The sequence below is a fragment of the Pteropus vampyrus genome, unplaced genomic scaffold, assembly GCF_000151845.1.
Source record: "Pteropus vampyrus isolate Shadow unplaced genomic scaffold, Pvam_2.0 Scaffold477, whole genome shotgun sequence".
Taxonomy (NCBI): domain Eukaryota; kingdom Metazoa; phylum Chordata; class Mammalia; order Chiroptera; family Pteropodidae; genus Pteropus; species Pteropus vampyrus.
In genome coordinates, this window is record NW_011889258.1 from 2,161,495 (window position 1) to 2,175,626 (window position 14,132).

Below are 14,132 nucleotides of genomic sequence, written 5' to 3' on the forward strand. Positions count from 1 at the left end.
AATTCTAGTATGTACTGCATGTAGTGAAAAATGGCTTTGCAGTCAGATTTAGATTTGTAATTTAGGCAATTAAAAGCTCTGTCTTCTTAGGCATGTTTTTAACTTATGTAAGCCTCAATCTCCTTTGTTGTCAAATGGGGATAATCATACTAACCTTTCAGAATTGTTGTGAAGATTTGGAAGGATATGCGCAAATGCCTCACAAAGAGTTTGATACTCAACGAGCACTCAACAAATATTAATTTTCCTTTCTCCTTAAAGGATTTTATCCTGTGCAAATCTTGACCAAGTACTAACATATAGTAAGGCTTAGAAATTTCCTCTTGGGATTATCCAGAGAAGCCATTTGTGCCACGTTTTCAGGTGATCCTCAGTTAGGGTTTATATGGGAACAACTCTAGGTTAGACAAAGAAACTTTACTGTCTTCCTTATCTGTGTCTTTCCATGCAGTCCCTCCCTCTTCTCCAAACATGCACACTGCCTGCACTTTCTATGACGACCAAAATAGTGAATCAGTAATGGTAGGATTTCAGGCATTGGAAGCAACAAATTTTAGGTGGGATGGTACTTCCAGTGCTCCATGTTTCACAGCCTCCTGGGTCTACACAGAAGGCCATTTCTGAAGAAATGAGAGAGGGTCTAAAGTTCCTTCTGTTTCTATAAAAAAGTACAGCAGATAAAAGTGTCAGATAACAAAAGGCTGGATAGATGAGGTTATTTAGAACTATTTAATTTAGTCAGGAAAAATCTTTGTCAGAAAATAGGCATGGCTTTATTTATTGTGACCACCCTAAGACATAGCTATTTTTAAGAAACTATCATTATATATATATATATATATATATATATATATATATACACACACCATTATATATATTATATATATATACAATTATATATATTATATATATTATAATATATATAATTTCTCCTCTTTTCACACTACGCTCTCTTTTTTAAATTACTTGGGCCTTAACATCTCTTTAGACATGATGTGGTTAGAAATGTAACTAAAAAAGAAATAATAACAGTAGAATTTTTTTCTTTTGGCAGCAGTAAAGTAGCACACTTTAGATTGTGCTCTTATGCTGCCACATCTTGAAACATCAGCCATGAGAACTCCAGGGAGCTAGAGGTAGAAGGGGAGAGCAATAAGAAAATATTTAATAGTAATCTTAACCCAGATTTGTTGCAGACTTGCTGGTAAAAAAGCTATGAATTACAAGTTTTACATGGCTGATGTGATCAAAGCATATTTGAAAACATTGCAAAACAGACAGGCTGAAAACAAGTGTCTCTTGCTGTGGTTGTGCCATTAGATTAAACGGTAGGAAGCCAGTGGCTTAAGAACTCATGACAGTATTCATTTAAAAATGCACACAGATCTGTTTGGTTACCAAAGGACTACACAGTGGCAAGACTGTAGTGGTCCAGTGCCAAACAGACTAACTGGGAATTTAGATTTGATTTTCCTTTTAAGTATATTTTGTATGTAGATTAGCAAAGGACTGAAAAGGCAGCTTAAATGCTATTCATTCACTCCAGCTTTACCCCACCGTTAAACCCTTAGGCACAGGCTAGGCAAAGACAGACTCATTATTTTCCTGCAAAGTAGAGTGGTCCTTCCTAGGGCAGCATTTGAAACAAACAGAACCAACTAGCGGGAATCTATTTATCTGAATTTCTTTTTGTAGAAGTTGACTAGGAAACAAATTACAACCTGTTAAAAATGACAAAATACCATATATGACTTACCGTTGAATTGTACACTAGGAACTTATTAGACTTTGTTAATCAATGCCACCATAATAAATAAAAAAATATATTTATTAAGAAAAATGACAAAATATACACTCATGCAATTGTTTATTCACTTATAGGCCTTAATTATATATAAGAATTTAGTCATAGAAATTATGAGTATCCATTTATAACATTTCCAAGTTTATTTTCTAATACCTCACCTTCATTGTTCTAGTGCAATATGCTATAACATTTGTGATCTCAGTTTTTCACAGATGGCCAGTTACATTAAACTTTACATTGTCTTTTCACTAAAACTATAGATTGCATGCAGTATAAATGGATGTAGCATGTAGCATTTATTTGTGCTATCATTTTTTTTTTATTAGGGTTCCAATTTCCCCACATCCTCACCACCTCTTGTTATTTATGTTTTTATTATAGGCATCCTAGTGAATATAAAATCATAGCTCATTATGGTTTTGATTTGCATTTCTCTGATGGCTAATGATTTGAGCACCTTTTTTTAAAATTAATTAATTAATTAATTTATTGACATCGGTTAATGAAATCCAGTAAGTTTCAGGTGTACAATTTATAAGTAAGGCATATATATATTTACATTGTGTTTTCACCTCCCATAGTTAGATTTCTTTCTGTCACCACATATGTGACCCCTTTTACCCTATCTACCTCCCTCCTCTCCCCTCCCTCCCTACCCTCTGGTAACCACTAGTGCAAGTCCATGAGTCCCTGTTTGTCCTGTTTGTTTGTTGCTTTTAAGTCTGTATACCACATATAAGTGATATCATGTGGTTTTCAACTTTTTCTGTTTGGCTTATTTTGTTTAGCATGATTATCTCGAGGTCCATCTATGTTGTTTCAAATGGCAGTATTTCCTCTCGTCTTATGGCTGAGTAATGTTCCATTGTAATTATATGTACCACAGCTTCTTTATCCAATCATTTATTATAGGATACTTTTGTTGCTTCCATGTCCTGGCTACCATGAATAATGCTGCTATGAACATAGGTGTGCAAATATCTTTTTAGATATGAGTTTTCAAGTCTTTGTGATAAATACTCAGTAGAGGGATTGATGGATCATATGGTAGATCAATTCTTAGTTTTTTGAAGAACCTCCATATTTTTTTCTATAGTGGCTATACCAATTTTCAGTCCCACCAGCAGTGTATTAAGCTTGATCTGAGTGGCATCAAAAATAGCAATAAATGCTTGCTCTCCTTTTTTTTTTTTTTTTGCACTCACTGGCTTTGTCATTCACTTGGCCCCTCATACCTAATCACCTTGTATAGATGGGTATCTTAGCTTCATATTTAACTGTCTTGTTGTAATTGAACGTTTTAATATGCCTATGTTTTATCTCTCCCACTAGATTTTAATCCTGCAAAGGAATTTCTGCTATTTTCCTTTAGATATTTTAGAAAACCTAATAAAGTTCTTACACATATAAGAGGCACCCAAGAAATATTGTTGAAATGGATACTAAATACAATTTCATACAATCATTTTGTATTTTAATGCATCATAATTGGAACCTGTCAGAGTTCATTAAAGGGTCAGCTGAGACAGCATGACAAAGGCTGATTATAAAACAAGACAAAAACTTTACCTTAATTAAATGTTTATGGTAGGTTGATACTTTTTTGAAAAAAAGACTCTTGTTTTCCTATTTGAAGCATGATTATTAAAGTTTTGTTCTTCCTTTGGAATTTGAACATTCACACTGGCCCCATCCAAAGCAGAAACTTTGTCAGTTTCCTTCATTTTAAAGAATCTTTACCCCTGGCATGACAGACAAGAAGCTTACTGAGTCTACCTGGAAAGCAGCTGTTTTTTTCCAGGCAGTAGTTGCTTAGTAGCCCTGCTCTGTGTCTTTTGAGTGAAGGATACCTTGATTCTCAAAACTTGACATGTGGGCAGAAATAACTTGTCATTCTTTGCGTGGAGGTGAGTGATATATTTTGCTCTTTGAAAAAAAAATGATTTAAATTCCTGGACAGTGCCACTGTCCAATTGGAATGCATTTGTGTGCTAAAAGGATATCAATAACTTTTTAACTCTAAAATATTTTTTTCATAGGAAATTTAAATTTTATTCTTTAGTGAATCTTTGTGACACTCATTTCTAATTGTTCTTACAATGTATTGTTTTCAGTCACATCTATTTACTGTGTTCCTTTAAGTCCCATGGGGGAATTATGAAATTAGCATCACTTGAAGCCCCTTATCAGGATGTAGTGAACTTGTGCCTTTAGGTATATTAAAAAGGCAATAACTCTTTAGATATAAAATACCCCTTGTTGGAAATAAACTTAATATGTGAAACTTTTGACTTATAGATTTGATCAAGTTAGGAAATATTTTTTTTTTACATTTTGTGAAGTTTCAAAGCTGAACAAAAGTTCATGTTTGACAGAGCAGAACATACAAAAAAAAAACGTTATTGTGGCCTATTCTGTTCAGCCTTATAGAAATGTAGAACACTCTAAGAGTTATTTGTACTTATTATCAGGTAGTTCCAGAGTGTAGGAGAAATACTTGTGGTCCAGAGCTGATGGCAAGAGGGTAAAGATATCAGTGAAGGTATATTATAATGCTCATTGATGCCAGGCCTGGCCGCCATCTTAACTCAGCACAGTGAACAGTGTCCTCAACATAATAAGCATTCAGTAAGGAGAAAGGCCTCAAAGAATCATTTATTCTAAAAGTCTTCTGCCTTTTGTCACATACAAACATGACAGGTGACATTCACCCAGATCCATGTATATTTCTTAGCATGTTAGCTAAATGTTAACTTCATACATTCAGAAATATCTGTTGGAATGCCAAGTGCCTGAAAGTACCATGTTTATGGGACATCTTTATATCTACTTAAATTTGTAAATATGCAAATGATTGACAAATTACTTGACATACTTCACACTAACTAAACACTCCCTATTGTATCACAGAGATTAAAAACCACTGATTTAACTGAACCTTCCATCAAGTGTCTAGCCCATTAGATACTCACTCCTGATTACTTAACTTTCACATTTATATTTTTCTAAAAATTAAAAGGGAATATATGTTATATTTAGGACTGAAAGTTTGATTTTATAAGCTAATAAGGAAATAGGATTCCTATTAAAAATTATCTTGTTGCAAATTTTGCTGGATTGTAACTGATCTTTAAAAAAGGACATTCTGTACTCTGATCTAAATATAAGTAGTCTATCAAATTCCAGTTCCTGTTGGGAGAAATCAAGAATTTTTTCCTGGGGTTATGTGATGAGAGAGAAAATAACTCACACAATCACAAGCAAGTTTGAAGGACAAAAATACAACCTCTGTGTATGCATGCTTGTCGGGGGTCATGTAAAACCGGGGGAGACTTGACTGTATGGAAGTTTATTATTTTGCATTTTTATTTCCATTTGGAAGACTGCTTCATTTGATTTTATATTTCTGATGATTCCAATCCATGTGTTTTTTTAGTATGATTCCATGAAGAAACCTTTATTGATTGTGCTCTGTACCTCAGAAATGTTAAGTTTTAAATATGGATACATTACCATAGATGTATGAATTAAGATTCTAAAATAAATGCATTTTAGAGGAGAAACTAACTACAAATTATTAATTTTACTATTTTAAAGGTCTCTTCTAGATATGAGTAGGAGATAAAATAACCTGTTAATCTAGTTGAAGAAGTAGCACAGACACACATGAAATATATCTTAGCAGCACATGTTAAAACTGAGTAGTACAAGTATATTTCAAATTTAGTACACATGCAGACTTAGTTCTCACATCTTATTTAGTTTATGTTCTAAACGATGAACATTGAAACAGAGTGACTCTTAGGCTTGTAACATTCTCAAGGGAAGATTCATTTCTGTTCATTACATGATGCTTGTTAAAATAAGTAGTAGACTCAGGTGGTTTGAGAAGACTTTCAACGAGGGCTGAAACTAAGAGAGGCTTCTATGCAATCAGAAACAGCTTCCCACTGCTCACACTTTTGAGGTAACTGCACTTTAGGTTATTGATATGCATCAGCTAGCATTACTTTTGCATCATTAGATGTGGGGATTTTCAATAGAAAACAAGAGAAAATCAGGTTAATAAAATGATCTGTGGGCTGAAAGTTCTTCAATTCACTTGTGAGATGTCGTTAACAACAAAATAAGAGAGAAAACCATACATCTTCTGTGAAATCACAAATCTTGATCCATGTATGAATTCATTCCTGCTAGTTCACAAACACCGACTTTTGTTGAATTTGAAAAAAATAAAAAACACAAAAGCTGTTTGTTCAATAATACAGTTTCTTGTACTTTGGGTCCTAGATTAAGAAGAAACAGCAAGATTTGCTTGGTTTCTTAGAAGCTAACAAAATAGGGTTTGAAGAAAAAGATATAGCTGCCAGTGAAGAGAATCGGAAGTGGATGAGAGAAAATGTACCTGAAAATAGTCGACCAGCCACAGGGTATCCCCTGCCACCTCAGATTTTCAATGAAAGCCAGTACCGTGGGGTAAGTAACCAGTTTAATTTTTTTTTTCAAATAAATTGCCTTAAATCCATCCTATTCCTTTCACTTCCTTGCTCAGATCTACATAGTCGTTTTTTCTGTTCATCCTCTGCATTTATCCTAGGTAGCTGTGGTATTTTGCCTACCACTCGGAGGCAAATGGATGAGTCATCCACCAAAAAAATTGCCTGTAACTGTATAAGTACAGACCTTGGATATGTAGATAGCATTACATTTCTTCATCTTAATTCTAACCAGAGCAATTGTTTTGTTTTGGTATGTCCATGAAGAAGCCTCTGAGAAGAGGTCAGCTGCTTATTTTTAAAAAAGAATATCTTATTTTCTGCTTGAAGCTAGCAATATTTCTATTTTGGTACCATTAATGGATTTTCTTAAAATTTTAAGCTAGCTCATTGAACTTATGTAAGGAATGAAGGGAAAATGTTTGCTTTGTGACTGGTGCTTTCAAGTATGTCATCTTGTTTAGTCTATATTTAAACCATGGAGTGGTTTCCTTCATTCTTCATTCACTATATATTTAAATAACATTTGTAGCTTATGGCCATTTTAGGCACCGTGACAAGTACAAGTATAAATAAAACACAGCCTCTTCTCTTAAGGAGCTGGTTGGGAGTGGGGTATGGAAAGAATCATGCATACCTAAAACAATCAGAGAGTGGTTATGAAGCCTCATCTGTGTGATGTCATGATACAGAAGGCTTTTTTGTAAGGGCTATAAGAATTTCCAATAAAGAATTGTTTTCATTGCTATGTCTTCAGAAGTAGCATGACTGAAGAACAAATATTTTTAGAGCCAGCAATCTAAATCTTCTAGCTCATAAGAGCGAGAAGGACATTTTTTGGTGGAGATCCTTTCGTGTACTAATTCAAAGCATCTAAGGGAGGGGTATAGCAAATTTGAGAAGTTTATTGGCACAAAATATTTTCTCCATGATTAGAATTTATCAGTTCTGAAGAGGGGCCTGAAGATTTCATCTGTTGTTTTAAACAGGGCCAATGTGTAAACACATACTCTGCAGATAAGAGAAAAGCCATTATGCTATTCATTTAGATATGAAACCTCAGTGCCCTCTGTATTTGAAGTTTCTGCAAATTGATGAACCTCAGGGTTTGGAAGAGGCCTCAGAGTTCATAGGGTCCAATCTAAGCCAGCGTATTTTGTCTTAACATCTCCTTTTTAAAGCAGATGTTTTAATTTGTTTGACTTTTGAAAACAAACACATTTTTCATTTTAAGTTTATCATTTGAGAAACCACATTTACCTGGTTTATTTCTCTCTCTGAAGCCACACTGTAAGAGAATGAAGTATGTTATGGAAATAAGGCAAGTATCACTGAGAAATGAGAAGATGGAAAGAAAGGGGTAGGAGGTGTGATTCAACTGAATAAATACTTTAGTGGAAGAGAAATCTAACTTTTAGTGAGTGCTTGCTATGTGCCAGGCACTGAGTTTGGAATTTAATAACAATAAGAATTAATATTTGTCCCAGAAACTTAGAAGAGTATATAGCAACTGTTCATGTAAAACGTGATACATGTTTTATGTGCATTATATTTGTTCTCATACTAATCTCTCATGAGGTTGGTATTTTTATTTTATAGATGAAGAAATTGAGGCCTAGAGGAGTTTAACTGACTTCCTAAATCACACAATAAGTGATGCAGCTAGGGTTTAAACTTAGATCTGTTTTATTCTGAAGCTCTTACTCTTTCTATTAAATCACTGCATTGTTCACTTTTTCTATTTACTGAAAGATCCCATCTTCATTCTTTTCTTGATCCATTCTGTATTGTGGGTGGCTGACCTCAGCAAATTACATTTCCTTGTCTGCATTGCCAACTGACTGCCAATTAGATTTGGCTGATAATAAGAGGTACTGGTTGGAATTGTGGAGGACAGGAAGAGAGGAAAAGCCAAAATATTCTCCTTTCTGTTTCTGGAGGATCCACAGCAGAGGCTGAATTTACTTTATGGTACCAGCTCTAACAGGTATCCCAGCTCCTGGGTTCTGTAATACCACCTTCTCCACTTTTCTCTTCTGTCTCTAGATGTGGTAGCAGATTCCTGCTGTTGCTAATCTCTGGGTTGCTTCACCATCATCTGTTTGCCTTTCAGCTCTTTAATCTTTTGTAAGTAGTTATTCATAGTAAATTCCCTTGTGTAAACTATCTCAAGGTTTCTCATCCTTGGTACTACTAACATCTTGGATTGGATAATTCTTTGTTGTGGGGGGCTGCCCTGAGCATTGTAGGATATTTCTATCCTTGAATGCCAGTATCACCCTTACAGCTGTGAAAAACTAGTGTGTCTCCAGACTTTGCCAGATATCCCTGGGGAAAGAAACTACCTCCTGTTGAGAAACACAACACTATGGCTTAGGTTCTTATTTCCAGACTGGAATAAGACTGAAGAAACTACACTACCTACATAGGTGAGGCTCTCATATAGAAGATACGAAATTTATAAGGATAATCATTGTTCTGAAAGAGCTTATGCTATGTATATGAAGAACTAAAACACATTTCTATGAGATGAAAAATAATATGATACCAGTATATGGTAGAATACATTCTGGATTAATGTTACCGGAATCTTAGAGATGTAAATAAAGTATCTGTTTTTTACTCAAGAGAGTTTCTATAGAAGAAGCAGACTGTCACAGACTGTTTCATCTACTCTTGTATTCATAGCACCGAGAACAGTGATTGGAATATAGTAGGTGCTCAGTACATTTGTGGAATAAATTAGTTAATCTGGCTTAACCGAGAAACTAATGTTCTTTTCTCTCAGAGTTACAAACTTGTTTGTGTTTGCTAAGTCTAAAGCCAGCAAATGATGATATACTTTGATCTCAAAACACTTGAAACAGAGACAACTAGATTCCCCTACATAGCATTTTAAGAAAAGATTTCAATAAAGCCGAAGACATATTTTCTTTCACATGAATTTAGAGACTGACGAATTATTTTTGTTGTTTTGATGATAGTAAGAAATACCTCGTGTGTGACTGTTGGATTCTTTTAAACTAGCATTTTGAGGTTACTTCCCAGTAGTTGAGTTGTGGATATGATCTGTATTGTTTGTTTACCTTGAGTAGTTATAGGTCATATATCTCAATATGGAACTGGTATCAAGATCCAGTTAGTTCCACTTTTGAACAGCAAGCTCAGAGAGTATGGGAGGCTGCTCGTATATGCCTATTGTTTAGGGTTTATTCCTTTGTCAACATCTAGGGTACACAAAAAGATGCTTTGAGTCAATCCTTGTGGAGATCTCTGTGGTTGTAAAGAATTCTATGTTTAAAGAATCATAAGAGCATCTTTTAAAAATGCCTAAGTATTAAATTTATTCTATTTATCCACATGGATACAGTATATGTATCTTCATGTTACACCAGCTTAGCATTTATACATGTACATGTGTGCATAACTTTTTATTCTAGGATAAGACAGTAAATTATTGAGTTATTACTGAAAAAAAGAAAGAATAACTAAATAAGAGAGAAATTCTGATGTTTCTTGGGGTGAGGCTCAAATTTAGGGTCACCAATTGCTTGAGAGGTTCTAAACTAGATACTTCCATATTCTCTATTATACATGCTAGAAAAGAATCCTGTAACTGGTGATCTGTTGGTGAGGCAATCTCTAGAGAAGCCAGCAAATCTCGAGTGCTTTTTACCTCTAATTAAATCAGACAAAATACCAAGCTTATCTCTGTTTTAAATCAAACAAGCTAAGACTAGATATAGACAATGGCTGTGTTTTCAAAGTAGGTTGGCTATTGATTATATGTCATAGTCAAATTTAGGCAATGTTATATGTTACTTTTGAAGCATACTCAGTGGCTTAGAGGATGACAGTGGAAAGAAAGCCGAACCAAATTCAGTCATGTGAGGCTTTCTTAGATCCCCAGGTTTAAACTTTTTAGTGGCTTGTTTGCTCTTCTGGTCATATTTCATGAAAATCTCATTTTCTTCCTCCAAACACAGCACAGATTTATTATTCTTATGGCCTTAGTCATATTTAGCTAATATCTGATCTACCATAGGTTCTGGGGACATCTCTACCTTAATGAATAATGGAAGATAAATAATGGGAAACTGGAACGACAGCCTCTTCATAGAAAAAGTAACCTCTTACTGGCAAATAATTGGCTGCTTTGGGCTATGGAGAAAGCTGCTTGCCCAGAGACAGAGTTAAATTCTATGTGATATGGAATAAACCATTTTACAGTTTCTGCCCCACAGAACAGTATATCTTCTAACCCGCATTAAATGAGATCTAATGAGCCTTGCCTCTTTACTACCCTTTCCAGAATGCTAGTGTTATGGAAGTTAGCCTGTCTGCCCCTGAAGAGGTTGACCAGTCAGGCCATTTTGAATAAATATACTCTCGTTCGTTCTTTCTTTCTTTCTTTCTTTCTTTCTTTCTTTCTTTCTTTCTTTCTTTCTTTCTTTCTTTCTTTCTTGCTTTCTTTCTTTCTTTCTTTCTCTCTCTCTCTCTCTCTCTCTCTCTCTCTCTCTTTCTTTCTTTCTCTCTTTCTCTCTTTCTTTCTCTTTTCTTTCCTTTCTTTTCCTTTTCTTTTCTTTCTTTCTTTCTTTCCTTTTCTTTTTTGTTGCATATTGCTAATTCTTTTTGCCTTCTTTTCACCAAGGACTATGATGCCTTCTTTGAAGCCAGAGAAAATAATTCAGTATATGCTTTTTTAGGCTTGACAGCCCCACCTGGTTCAAAGGTATGATTTTTTCTGATTTAAAAGCTATTTTATTATTGCTGAGTTTTTTAATCAGTAAGATTACCACCTTTATTAAGTACACAGATTAAGCCAGAGGTCATGTGATATAGCTGAAAGGAAATGTCCCTACTCTGCATGTACTTAATCTCTAGTAGGGTAGACAGATGTGCATAATCAAATACATAATTATGTGAGTAGGAGGTAGGTAGAGTGACTTCCCCATTAAGCTGCCCAAGGCAGCAAATTCTCATTGACCCATTTGCAAATAAGTGGTTAGCAGTTTTAAAGATTTCATTTTTTCAGCTGTCATTCACGGTTCTACATCGACAGAGCCTTATTAGTTCATAGCAAACGTCGTGGCATGGTAAACGTCTATTGTCTTTGTGTGCGGTAAATGCTAGCATCATCCATTCAAATTAACTAAGAGCATTTGAGTTTCGAAACTGGTCACTAAATTGCTGGCTAAATTTGGGGCTTTTTCTTTGCCAATAACAAACTAATTTTGCAAGTGGAAGTGTTCCACAGAGACTATATAAATAAAATAATCAAAAATTAAATTGCCTATATAATTAAGTATCTCAAAGCTATGGACTTTCTATACTTTGCCTTTTCCATAGGGCTTCTCCATACAGGCCTGCTTAATCAGAATGTATGGCCCTGCTCCATCATTTTAGGTTTTGCTATTACCAACTAATTTTATGTTAAACAGTTTCTTTGAACTCCAGCTCTTTGTCCAATTACGAGAGTCTCTTTTATTGTCCGCATTTTCATTAGAGACCATTTACTAGCATTGTTATCTGAGTCACTGTGAAATTCTGTTTCCTTGTCAAACTCTTTTCCCATGAATAAATGTATTATTTTAAGCTTTGTATAATTTAAGTCATAAGAAATGTTAGGTAAGGCATTTTTTTAAGCAAGTTAGTAAAACCCAAATTAAGTCATTTATTTCAGTGCAGATTATAGGAAGTAAGAAAGGAAAGATGGTCTGTTTTCTGTGACGACTCCCTCTCTAGGTAAAAGTAAGAGCCATTCGTTCATGTGTTCATTCAAGTATTGATTGAATGTCAAGCACTGACTTGACATTGATGGTGGGACAAATACAGAGAATACATTGTAGTCTCTACCTTCAAATTGTTTATAGCCTAGTGAGGGACATGCATAACATTATACAACAAATGTGTCTGCAAATAATTATAATTTAAGATGTACTCTGGTAAATTCTATACAGTTGGTAGAATAAAGTGCTATAGGTGTCCACAGGATATAGTCAGTCATACATTACTACTAAGGACTTTGGGGAAGGATTCACAGAGGAAGTGACTTTAGAGCTGTTAGGGATTCCAAAATACTTAAGTGACACTAAGGCATCTTTCACAGAGGCAGCAACAGGATACACTGCATTGGGATATAGCTGCACATGATAGTATAGTACTCTCCCTTTACCCATGAGGGATACATTAAGACTCCCAGTGGATGCCTGAAACTGTGGATAGTACTGAACCTTATATATACTATGTTTTTTCCTATACATAACAGACCTATGATAAAGGTTAATTTATACATTAGGCACAATAAGAAAGTAACAACAAAAACTAAAAATAGAACAATTATGACAGTATATTATAGTAAAAGTTATGCGAATGTGGTCTCTGTCTCTCTAAAAATATTTTATTGTACTGTACTCACCTTTTCACTAAAAGGAAGCACTTTACAGCTTCTCTTTGGCATATCTGAATTGCCAGCATCACTACTCTTGCTCTTTGAGGCCATTATTAAGTAAAATAAGGGTTACTTGAACAGAAATACTGCAACTCTATGGCAGTTGATCTGATAACCAAGACAGCTACTAAGTGACTACCAAGAAGGTATCGTATACAGTGTGGATACGCAAGAAAAAGGAGCGATTCACTTATTGGGCAAGACAGTCTTTTCCAAGGACCACTTTCTGCTTTTTGACTATTAGTAATTTGAGCTAATACAGTCCAACCCAGATATACATGGGTATCTGCTTAAGATGTTTAAATCTATCTCTTTTTTTGTTGTTGTTTTTTCATTTCAGGAAGCAGAAGCTCAGGCACAGCAGCAAGCATGAACCTTAAACGTTCTGCCTTAAGCATCCTGGAAAAGGAGTCTCCATTGTTTTTATAAAGTAGCAAAATTATCTTGGCTTCAAAAGAAATAGGCTTAATGTTGAAATAATAAATTAATTGGTGTTTTCACATGCAAGCAATCAAAATGAATACATAATTAAATGTGAATATTATGATGAAGAGAATGGAGGATGAATGTAAAATTTTAAGTAGATGACATGGAATAGTTTTGTTATCTGTCAAAAGGCATTTTATGCACTTCAGTGTTTTTAAAAAGCAAACACTTTTGCCCTTTGTTGGTATTATTATTGCAGCTGAAGTGTACATTTAGCTCTACATTGAATTTTAAAACGAGTAAGAGAAAGAATTTTGTTTCCAAATTGCCTCATTAATTTTAGTGAGCAAAAACATGTACTTTTTTGATGTGACGTTATTGTGACTAAAAAGTAGTTGCAAGTAATGTTTATGTTATGTCAGACATTGTAATTTCCTATGGTAATTACAACATTCCCATTCTTTTGTGGTTGAAGCTTCTATGTACTGAACCACAGGTTTTCTAGGCTTCTAAACGTAGCCTTTCCTCGCATGTTTCAGTGATCAGAACAGATGATCTCTCTCTCTCTCTCTCTCACACACACACACACACACACACACACACACACACACACACACACAAATAGCTGCATTTAGTTGACAAGTTCCTTGCTTAACTACACAGCTATGATGCTGTCCTGTTTCTAAGTTGCTTGCTCCGGTGAAATATGCATATGTATGTTACGGGAGTGGGATGGTAAGTACATTTAAAGTGGCATCCTTTGCAAAGAGTTCAGACTTTTAATTTACTACTATAAAATAGGTCAGCATTCATTGCCCAAGATTTTTTGGAGGAGCTCTTTGCTAAAAATATCTCAGTGGTTCTCCATTTTAAAGCAAAATGTGATTATAAATGCCACTATCTCTCAGATATTTGACCTTTATTTCAGCATGGGTATATATTGTGTGAATAC

General features: G+C 34.7%; 1 protein-coding gene across 1 annotated transcript in view; it reads left to right on the plus strand.

Moving 5' to 3' along the window:
- Positions 1–13,764, plus strand: part of SH3BGRL (SH3 domain binding glutamate rich protein like) — a 67,906-nt gene extending 54,142 nt beyond the window's left edge. Inside the window, exons 2-4 of the mRNA XM_011382475.2 lie at positions 6,098–6,283; positions 10,955–11,035; positions 13,095–13,764. Of these exons, the coding sequence (XP_011380777.1) occupies positions 6,098–6,283; positions 10,955–11,035; positions 13,095–13,127 (300 nt within the window). The 3' untranslated portion in view covers positions 13,128–13,764. The remainder of the gene's footprint in view (positions 1–6,097; positions 6,284–10,954; positions 11,036–13,094) is intronic.
- The last annotated feature ends 368 nt before the right edge of the window (positions 13,765–14,132 follow it).